The 11,428-nt window shown below is 42.9% G+C and overlaps 1 protein-coding gene across 1 annotated transcript in view; it reads right to left on the reverse strand.

Moving 5' to 3' along the window:
• eif3m (eukaryotic translation initiation factor 3, subunit M) overlaps positions 1-9,925 on the reverse strand; it is a 45,599-nt gene extending 35,674 nt beyond the window's left edge. Inside the window, exon 1 of the mRNA XM_059976117.1 lies at positions 9,811-9,925. Within this exon, the coding sequence (XP_059832100.1) occupies positions 9,811-9,852 (42 nt within the window). The 5' untranslated portion in view covers positions 9,853-9,925. The remainder of the gene's footprint in view (positions 1-9,810) is intronic.
• Between the last annotated feature and the right edge of the window lie 1,503 nt (positions 9,926-11,428).

An 11,428-nucleotide genomic window follows, 5' to 3' on the forward strand; every position in this document is an offset into this window, starting at 1 on the left:
GGGGTGCAATTGGGTGGCATGGTTCATTGGATTGGAAGTGCCTGATTGTATCTTTAAATACATATTCTCAATGTTCTTATACTGTACTACAGCTCAGAAACAGGCATTTCAGATCATCTAGTCCATGCCAAACTATTATCTTCCTAAACATAGACGATATCCCTCCCCATCCAAATTTCTCTAAAATGTTAAAATTAAATCCACATCCACAACTTCTGCTGGCAACTCATTCCATACACTCACAACCTTCTGAGTGAAGACATTCCCCTCATGTTCCCCTTAAGCATTTCACCCTTAATCCATGACACCTAGTTCTCATCTCACGTAATCTCAGTTAGAAAAAGCCTGCTGACATTTATCCTAACTATACCAGTCATGATGTTGTATACGTCTATCAAATTTCCCTCATTCTTCTACACTATGGGGAATAAAGTGCTAACCTATCAGGGTCCTCAAGTCCCGGCAACACCCTAGTACATTATTGACATCTTTCCTGTAGGTAAATGAACAAAGTTGTACACAGTACTCCAGTTTAGGCTTCACCAATGTCTTAAACAACTTGAACATGACATCCCATCCTCTGTACTCAATACTGATTTTTGAAGGTTAATGTGTCAAAAGTTCTCTTTATGACTCTATCTACCTGTGACGCCACTTTCAATGAATTATTCAAAGATTCAAAGTACAGTTCAGCAAAAACATCAAACACCCAATGCATAAAATAAAAGAACAAATCATGCGAACAGTAGAAAAACCAAGTGAAAAACACAGAATATAAAACATCAAACCACAGTCATTGAAAGTCTAGGAATATTCAGTTCAATTTAGCACTGTGCAGCTCGTTGACTGAAGGCCATAGAACCAGTTCGCCCTGATCATAACTGCAGAAAATAACGATATAAAAAAAACAAGAGTAACCAGAAACGCATCGAAACATGTCCAATCCTCAAACCACATCAATTCCATCTTGCCCAAGACCAAACACTCTGGCAGCAGCGAGCAACAGAGACGAGTCAAATGCAGGCAGATGGTGCTTAACGTCCGCTTGCTTTCCATTCTCATCCCTGTTTATTTCAATTTTGCTCAACAACAAGATTATGGAAAATTATATGTACTTGCAGATCACTCTGTTCTACTGCATTCACTCATTAGTGACTCTCTACCATTCACTATGACAGTCCTACCTTGGTTTGTCCTCCCAAAATGCAACACTTTACACTTGTTTGCATTCCACAAATTTCAGTCCATTTTTCCAACCGGTCCAGACCTCGCTACAAGGTTCCATAACCTTCCTCATTGCTCATTACACCTCCACTGTGTCATCCACAAATTTGCTGATATACATGACAAACAACAAGACTCTGGACAGTTCCCTACAACATATTCCTAGTCACAGGCCTCCAGTCATCTACTACCACTCTCTGGCTTCTACAGTGAAGCCAATGTCTAATCCTACTTACTACCTCATGCAGAATGCCAAACAACTGAACCTTCTTGACCAACCTCCCAGATGGAACCTTGTCAAAGACTTTTTTTAAAGTCCACATAGACAACATCCACTGTCTTCCCTTCATCAATCATTCTTGAAAAACTCTAAGATTGGTCAGACACTACCAGGTACAAAGCCATATTAACTATCCTTAATCAGTCCCTGTCTATCCAAATCTTACATATCCAGCACCTTAAAACACCTTCCAAAAACTTACCCACTACTGAAGTCAGGCTCATCAGCCTATAATTTCCTGGCTAATTCTTAGAGCCTTCACTAAACAATGGAAAAACATTAACTATCCTCCAATTCTCCGCACCTCTCCTGCTGCTAAGGACATTTTAAGCACCTCTGCCTAGGGCCCCTACAATTCCTGCATTATCCTCCATTAAGGTTCAAGAGAACACCTTGTCAGGCCTGAAAGGAAAGAAAACTGGAATAATCTATTTTGATTTTATAAAAAGACCTATAGGTTGCAAAAGGAGAATGTCCTTTGCAATAAAAGATTAAAAAGCTTTGATGAGGCTGTAGTAGGATCAAAAGCCCAGGCAGTCAAAATCTCCAGGACTAGTTGGATTCTTTTAAATGACTTCAAGCCACTGTTGCTGTTAAATGAGTTATATAGTTCTTCTTGTCCTATTTAAGCATAAGGTAGGCTGTAATACAGAAAGTGTCAGAATATCGCTAAGAGACCCTCAGAGATGTTGATATAATATATAACATCCTCCCACGCCTCACTGGCATATCAGGCGGTAACTTTGCCATTTCTCTAGCATTTGTCTGTTTTATGAGGCTGAGTTGCTAGCTCGACGCTCAACCCAGTACGGTTGGAAAGCATGCAAGGAGCAAGCTGGATTTGAACCTGGGGCTACTCATTCTGAAATCTGTTGCAGATGCCACTACACCACCAGGTGGCTGATCAGAAGAGTTTGGCCTTTCCTGAAAGAAAGTCATGCATTGCTAGTTTATTATTTCTAGGTGTTTTGAGCATCTATTACTTAGTACAACTTGAATAAGAAAACTTAATTTCATTTAAAAATGTCCTCTTCTGCCTTCTGTCGAAGTATCAGAGGTTTCTGTGATGCAGTACTTCAGCAATATTCTTCATGAGGGCTCATCATCAGTGACTTCAAAAGAGAATCGGGTATGCACTGGTACGCAGTGACAATTGGTCAATTCAGCACAATGTGACCCAGAGGTTCTGAGATGATGAGAATGTGTTCCCTTCAGATGGAAAATTTAAATCCAGGGCAGTGAATCTCAGGATACAGTGATCAGCCAGTCAAGACCAAGATTAGAAGAAACTTCTTAACTCAAATGTATGCAAACCTTTGACATGGTCTGCCAATGTGTAAAGATGAGAAATATTGTAAAAATTGGAAAAAAAGTCCATTTTGACTAGACAGAATATAGTGAAAGAAGCTAAACTGAATGGTAACAACTTGCTGTGGATTCACAGTTGCTGATTTAGAACTTATTTAAATCTTACATCCAACCCACAATGTGAGGGAGTAAAAATCTTTTACATTGGCAGACAATGGCCAGTCATCACTCCATTATTTACCCCAGCAAAGGCAAAGCGATATCTTAATGATCTCAGAACACTACAGTCGGCCCTCCTTATCCATGGGGGAACTGGTCCCGGGACCCCCTGCGGATACCAAAAAAACGCAGATGCTCAAGTCCCTTATTCTCAGTGCGGTGGTTTTTAGGACCCGGTGGCCAAGCTCTGAATCCGCAGTGTTTCGGTTCACAAAAATAATCACGATCACGATTGAAAATAAAGTGGAAATAATAAAGCGATCAGACAGAGGTGAAATGCCATCAGTCATTGGAAAAGCGTTAGGCTACAGTCGGTCAACGATCAGAACTATTTTAATGGATAATGTGAAAGGCCCTGCCCCAATGAAAGCTACAATTATTACTAAGCAACGCAGTGGTTTGATTATTGAAATACATATGTTTCTTAAGTGATTTATATGCATATAAAGGTAAAATATACACTATATACTAAGACAAACATTTGACTAACTGATGCTAGATAATACCGGATGTACCTGTTCTGACTTCAAATCCGTTTTAAAGACGGACTCAGGAACGGAACTCCTTCATAACCTGGGGACTGCCTGTACTTTTAAATCATCTCTAGATTATTTGTAATACCTAATACAATATAAATGCTATATAAATAGTTGGTCTACTGTATTGTTTAGGGAATAATTACAAGAATAAAATAGTCTTTACGTGCTCAAACAATGAGTGCTGCAGAGAGAACTTACGGGTTTTCCTGATCCGCGGTTGGTTGAATCTGCACATGCAGAACCCGTGGATTAAGGAGGACTGACTGTATTTTGATCAGCACTGCACTCACATTCATTCAGATTATCATGACAACACCGTCACTTTCAATCGTTTCACAATTACAGTTAATTGATTGGCTGAATATACTGTCAACTGGAATCTAGAAAGTGAAAATTACTCTTTACAATTGACAACTGCTTTGTAACTGATTTACACTGACAGTCAGCCTAGGACTAGGTGCCACAATTGATACACACATGAAACAAAACACTCTTCTCTGGATAAAAAAGAAAGCACCCTTGATGGTTCTGTCTAAAGGGTGTTATTTGGGAGTGGTTTTGCAAAGGCTTTTTATTTATTTCTGTTGAGTTTGAGTATGTATGGCTCCTGCATTAAAATAGCAAGTTTAAATGCAGAATTATATGATTCATTCTTAGTATTGTCTTTCTTAATGAAATGTTTGCCTTCTTCACACACTCATAAAATACTGGAGAACCTCAGAAGGTCAGACTATGGAGGGAAATGAACAGGCGATTGTTTGGGTCGAGACCCTTCTTCATGAGTGGAAAGGAGGGGGGTAGAAGCCAGAATAAAAAAGTTGAGGATGAGTGAGGAGGAGGAGGACAAGCTGGCAGGGAATAGATGCATGCAGGCCAGGAGGAAGGTAGGTGGGTGGGTGGGGCGTGGGGCTTGTTTCACCTTGAGCAACACAATATTTTTTGAGCTTTGTTCAAATCTGTAAAATCTCGTATTTCTCCTTCACACACTTTGACTCCTACATATTCATTCTTTTATTTTCAGAATGTTTATTGTCAGAATATTTTCATCCCTCTAATGCCCTTGTGTCAAGTTTCCCACAGACCACAGCTCAATGGTGAAAACAAGGAACCAGTGAAAGTGAGGAAGAGCCAGCTTGGTATGGGACTTTAGTTTTCTATGTTAAATCACCTGAACCCCTAAAGAAATAACTACCCTGTCATTTTTTTGGCATCACTGTTTATAGATGCTGTCAAGGGGTCAAGATCTTGAAACCAGGTAACTTAACGTGGAGAGAAAGAGAAAGAGGATGGTATTCTTGCATTCTACATTGTCCTACACAGAAATACTGGACGACACTGGCTGTGGTTGAATAGTTAACAGCAAGAACTTACTCCGGCCATTGTCCTGGTATTGTCCAATCATTTTTGATAGAATCTCAGGTGGTGGCAAGAAAGTGTATAGGAGTGAGATATGCCAACTAGTGGAGTGGTGTCGCAGCAACAACCTGGCACTCAACGTCAGTAGGACAAAAGAGCTGATTGTGGACCAGGAAGGGTAAGACGAAGGAACACAGATCAATCCTCATAGAGGGATCAGAAGTGGAGAGAGTGAGTAGTTTCAAGTTCCAGGGTGTCAAGATCTCTGAGGAGCTAACCTGGTCCCAACATATTGAGCAAACACGAGGAAATCTGCAGATGCTGGAAATTCAAACAGCAACACACACAAAATGCTGGTGGAACACAGCAGGCCAGGCAGCATCTATAGGGAGAAGCGCTGTCGACATTTTGGGCCGAGACCCTTCGTAAGGACTAACCGAAAGGAAAGATAGTAAGAGATTTGAAAGTAGTGAGGGAGGGGGAAATGCGAAATGATAGAATATCTGAGGGGGTGGGATGAAGCTAAGAGCTGGAAAGGTGATTGGCGAAAGTGATACAGAGCTGGAGAAGGGAAAGGATCATGGGACGGGAGGAAGCACCAGAGGGAGATGGAGAACAGGCAAACAACTAAATATGTCAGGGATAGGGTAAGAAGGGGAGGAGGGGCATTAATGGAAGTTAGAGAAGTCAATGTTCATGCCATCAGGTTGGAGGCTACCCAGCCAGTATATAAGGTGTTGTTCCTCCAACCTGAGTTTGGATTCATTTGACAATAGAGGAAGCCATGGATAGACATATCAGAATGGGAATGGGACGTGGAATTACAATGTGTGGCCACTGGGAAATCCTGCTTTTTCTGTCAGACCGAGTGTAGGTGTTCAGCGAAACAGTCTGTGTCGGGTCTCACCAATATATAAAAGGCCACACCGGGAGCACCGGACGCAGTATACCACACCAGCCGACTCACAGGTGAAGAGTCGCCTCACCTGGAAGGACTGACTGTCTGGGGCCTTGAATGGTGGTGAGGGAGGAATAAGGGCAGGTGTAGCACTTGTTCCGTTTACAAGGACAACTGCCAGGAGGGAGATCGGTGGGAAGGGATGGGGGGGTACGAGTGGACAAGGGAGTCGCGTAGGGAGCGATCCCTGCGAAAAGCAGAAGGGGGGGGGGGAGGAAAAATGTGTTTGGTAGTGGGATCCCGTTGGAGGTGGCAGAAGTTACGGAGAATTATACGTTGGACCTGGAGGCTGGTGGAGTGGTAGGTAAGGACAAGGGGAACCCTATCCCGAGTGGGGTGGCGGGTGGATGGGGTGAGGGCAGATGTGCGGGAAATGGGAGAGATGCGTTTGAGAGCAGAGTTGATGGTGGACGAAGGGAAGCCCCTTTGTTTAAAAAAGGAAGACATCTCCTTCATCCTGGAATGAAAAACCTCATCCTGAGAGCAGATGTGGCGGAGACGGAGGAATTGTGAGAAGGGGATAGCCTTTTTGCAAGAGACAGGGTGGGAAGAGGAATAGTCCAGGTAGCTGTGAGAGTCTGTAGGCTTATAGTAGATATCAGTAGATAGGCCATCTCCAGAGATGGAGACAGAAAGATCAAGAAGGGGGAGGGAGGTGTCGGAAATGGACCAGGTAAATTTGAGAGCAGGGTGAAAGTTGGAGGCAAAGTTAATGAAGTCAACGAGTTCAGCATGCGTGCAAGAGGCAGCGCCAATGCAGTCGTTAATGTAGCGAAGGAAAAGAGGGGGATGGATACCGGTACAGACTTGGAACATGGACTGTTTCACAAAGCCAACAAAAAGGCATGCAGAACTGGGACCCATACGCGTGCCCATGGCTACACCCTTGGTTTGGAGGAAGTGGGAGGAGCCAAAGGAGAAATTATTGAGAGTAAGAACTAATTCCGCTAGACGGAAGAGAGTGGTGGTAGAGGGGAATTGGTTAGGTCTGGAATCCAAAAAAAAAGCGAAGAGCTTCAAGACCATCTCAGTGGGGGATGGAGGTATATAGGGACTGGACGTCCATGATGAAAATAAAACGGTGGGGGCTAGGGAACTTAAAATCATTGAAAAAATTCAAAGCATGAGAAGTGTCACGAACATAGGTGGGAACAGATTGAACAAGGGGGGATAAGACAGTGTCAAGGTATGCAAAATTGAGTACATATTGATGTAGTTATAAAGGCAGCAAGACAGTGATTATACTTCATTAGGAGTTTGAAGAGATTTGGTATGACAACAAATAATGGGGGGGGGGAGGCTACTGCACAGGAGCGAAAGAAGCTGCAGGGGGTTGTATATTTAGTTGGCTCCATCTTGGATACTAGCCTACAAAGTACCCAGGACATCGACATCTTCAAGGGGCGATGTTTCGGAAAGGCAGCGTCCATTATTAAAGACCTCCAGCACCCAGGGCATGCCCTTTTCTCACTGTTACCATCAGGTAGGAAGTACAGAAGCCTGAAGGCACACACTCAGGAACAGCTTCTTCCCCTCTGCCATCCGATTCCTGAATGGACATTGAGTTCTTGAACACTACCTCACTTTTTAAATACATATTATTTTTGTTTTTGCATGATTTTTAATCTAATCAATATCCATATACTGTATTTATTTATTTTTTCTTCTATATTACATTGCATTGAACAGCTGCTGCAAAGTTAACAAATTTCATGACATGATAATAAACCTGATTCTGATATCAGTTCTCTCCAAGAGCTGTTCGATTAAGATTTGGATCTATTTATCACTGTCAAAACATACAGAGAAATAAGTCATTTGCATTAACAACTAACAAGGGTGCACAGGGGACAGCCCACAACTGTCAGTAAAATAGGATCCCCACAATATTCAGCAGAATAGCACAAGCAGAAACAACAGAACACTGATGGTTCAGAATGGACTAGAAGGGCCGAGGTGGGCTGTTTCCGTGCTGTAATTGTTATATGGTTATAAAAAAAAATCCAACCACAGCAAAACAGGCTCCTTCCCATACTTCCACTTACTCTCACACACAAGACAGGCCTCCAACCCAGTCTTGGCCTCAGGTTCTCAGTCCCTGGCCCAAACGTGTATAATTTGTGTTATTTTAAGCTTATGTTTGCCATGACTGTAATGTATTGTAGTACTTCAAAAAGCTAATCATGTTATTTATAGCCTGGTAAATCCATGTCTATGACAATGACGTGACTTGGAATTCCTACAAAGGAGATGCCACCTACACAGTTGTAACTATTCCAGGGGTGAACTTCACCTGGTTGGTAGTTCCATTCCATTTCAATAAATCTGCAGATTTGTTATACTTATTTACTATACTTCATTAGGAGTTTGAGTTGATTTGGTAAGTTGCTATAGGTGTATGATGGAAAGCACTCTGACTAATTGCATCACTGCCTGGGACTGAGGCTCCAATGCACAGGACTGAAAAAGGCTGCCAGAGATTTATAGTCAGCCCCCCACCATCAGGAACATCTTTAAAAGCTGGTGCCACAAGGACGCATCCAGGATTAAGGACCCTCACCATCCGGGATATACTCTCTTATTACTGCTATTGGGGAGGAAGTATAGGAGCCTGAAGGCTGCACTCAATATTTTAGGAATAGCTCTTTCCTGCACTATCTAATTTTTGAACAATATTCCTCCTTTACACTATTTATTAATTTATTACAACTGATATTAATTTGTCTTGCACTGTACTGCTGCTATAAAACAGATTTCACAACACGTCTGTGATAATAAATCTGACTGATGCTTCAAGAGGTGGAGAGGGTCAGCAACTTCAAATTCCTGAGTGTTACTATTTCAAAGGATCTGTCCTGGGTCCAGCAGGCAAGTGAAATTGCGAAGAAAGCATGGCAGCGCCTCAAATTTCTCATGAGTATGTGGAGATTCAGCATGACATCTAAAATTTTGACAAACTTCTATAAGCATGTAGTGGAGAGTGTGTTGACTGGCTGTGTCACGGCCTGATATAGAAACAGCAATGCCTTTGAATGGAATGCACTACAAGAAATGGTGAATTCGGCCCAGTATACTGGGCCAACCATTGAGCACATCTACATGAAAAGCTGTCATAGGAAAGCAGCATCCATCATCAGAAATCCCCACCACCTAGGCATGCTCTTCTGTCGCTGCTGTCATCAGGTAGAAGGCACAATGGCCTCAGGGCTCACACCACCAGGTTCAAGGACAGTTACTATCCCACAACCAATAATCTCACTTTATATCTTGTTATTTCGTGTTCTCGTTATTTATTTCTATTCATTTATATATATTTGCAGTGTCTGTTGTCTTCTGCACTCTAATCGATCTGTCATGATCCTGTTATCGTTACTATTCTATATATTTGTTGAGTATGTCCGCAGGAAAATTAATCTTAGGGTTGTATATGATGACATATATGTACTTTGACAATAAAATTTACTTTGGAATTTTGAAGCAACTTACTGACCCTAGGTGGTCACTGGAAAAGAACAATCTGGAAATCCTGAAGCAACAGAGAAGGGGCACTAAGCAGGTTAGGCAACATCTATGGAGGGAGATGGTCAGCAGCGGATCTACCACACGACAACAGTCCACCAGATTTTAAAAAGGGCCTCAACCCGAAACGTCAACCACAGCAATTAAGATGCTTTACTTAACGAAACTTCAGCTACAGCGTTTTATTTGCGGTTCGTCTCAGGCTGTGTGCGGTTTTCTATTCCAAGGCCTACAACGGGTTGGATGCGATCCCGAGCTGACCTGGCCTGACACGTGTAGGAAGCGGGCGGGTCAAGGAGCAGACAGGCCGTTGGGAGCGGCCTTTCCCCACCAGGCTCCTCGGCTGCCTGCCGGCCGGCCGACCCCCCTCCCTCACAGTCACCGACCCCATTCCCCCGCGGCCTCACCTGATCCTCCTCGGTGATGTCGATGAAAGCCGGCACACTCATGGCTACCGCTTCGCCTGCTAAACAGCCCGGCGCATACGTCACTTCCACCCTCGCGCTCTCTTCAAGGGATCGCCCCGTCAGCGCGCTCCGGAAGTGACGTCACCGAAACCGAGCCAACAATATTTGTCGGCCAACTCCAGGACTTTCTGCACTGAAAGCATGAGGGAACAGAATGGACAGCTTTCGGAAATGGGCTTCTAGTAGGAATAGGAAAGTATAGGAAAGATCAGATATGTTACTAAAGAGCAAGGATTTCAACCTGGTCTGCCCTCAGAACCTATTTCCCAGCAGTGTTTCAGATATACTGTTCCAGTTATTCATTTAAATCCCCTTCCCAGCTGGTTTGATATACCTGCCAGCCATCAGGTCTTAGGTTAATGTTTGTAACTGCGAAATATGTCAGGGTTTTGCATATATACAGTATGATCTGTAAAAAATTCAGGTGATGTTCACAGACATCTCACCCTGCAAAAACTCATTTCAGGGAGGTAGCACCGCCATTCCAACCGCCCCCCCCCCCCCCACCACCCAGTCAACCTCCAAGGGTGTAGGTATACAGGACATTTTATTATGAAAAAACACAACAATTTATTTGATCACATACCAAAACTATTTACACACACACACGCACATATATATATATCCCCCTTGTTGAGTCTTTTGTTGGCAGTCTCAATGCTAATGCAAATAACTTTTGTAGTTTGGCACCAGTCCTTCAAGGTTAGTTGAGACATAATCCAAAACTTCTGAGTGGAGCTGTACTCTTGCATCTGCCTTGATCACATTTGGAAATCTCTCTGCCAAAGTCAAAACCTGCTCTGGATTCACCTCATCTTGGCTCTCTGTATTCACCACTGACAGATTTTTCCAGATTTGGTTTCTCATTGGGAACTTCTCCAAGATTTTTTGAAAGCTCCTGACGTAGAATGCTCTGGCATCTTTGAAGAACTGCTTTGTCTTGTAAGGGGAGGATATCTTGTGCTTCTTCGCTTAGCAACTGCCTCCTTGCCAGGTACCCAGTAAAAAGCTCTTCATCTGGGCAGTGAATTTCAGGGTTGCTCACATCGATCTCCTGAACGTTCTGTTCTCTCAATACCTTTGGCTCAATAAATCTGCTTGCTCTGTCATGCAGAAGCTCTTCTACACTCTGATTCAACTTGAAGAGGATTGGTGCCTTGTTTAGAAAAATCAAATTGAATTTGTCAAAACATTGTGTGACATTATGGAGAAAACGTGTATATTTTCATTTGGGGGTCTTTCAGCCTCTTCTGAATATGAGATGACTTCTGATTCTCACTCTTTGCCACAATATGAAATAAAGGCTGGCAATTGGTGCAGCAGATGGTCCAGACCTTTTCCTGAAGAAAGCCAGCGTGTAGGAAAATGCTTTTGTACTCTCTGCTGGGAAGCATTGCAGAACTCTTGAAACTGTTTTAGGTCTTCTCTTTGTTTGGAACTTTTCTCAGAGTAGTAGTAGTAGATGTCAATGAGCAGTTCTTCAGGTGACATTGAGAGCTCCTTAGCAGCAGTTTTGGCACAAATGTTGACCAGGTGACTTGGACAGCCAACACTGTAA

This window comes from Hypanus sabinus, chromosome 7, assembly GCF_030144855.1.
Source record: "Hypanus sabinus isolate sHypSab1 chromosome 7, sHypSab1.hap1, whole genome shotgun sequence".
Lineage (NCBI taxonomy): Eukaryota > Metazoa > Chordata > Chondrichthyes > Myliobatiformes > Dasyatidae > Hypanus > Hypanus sabinus.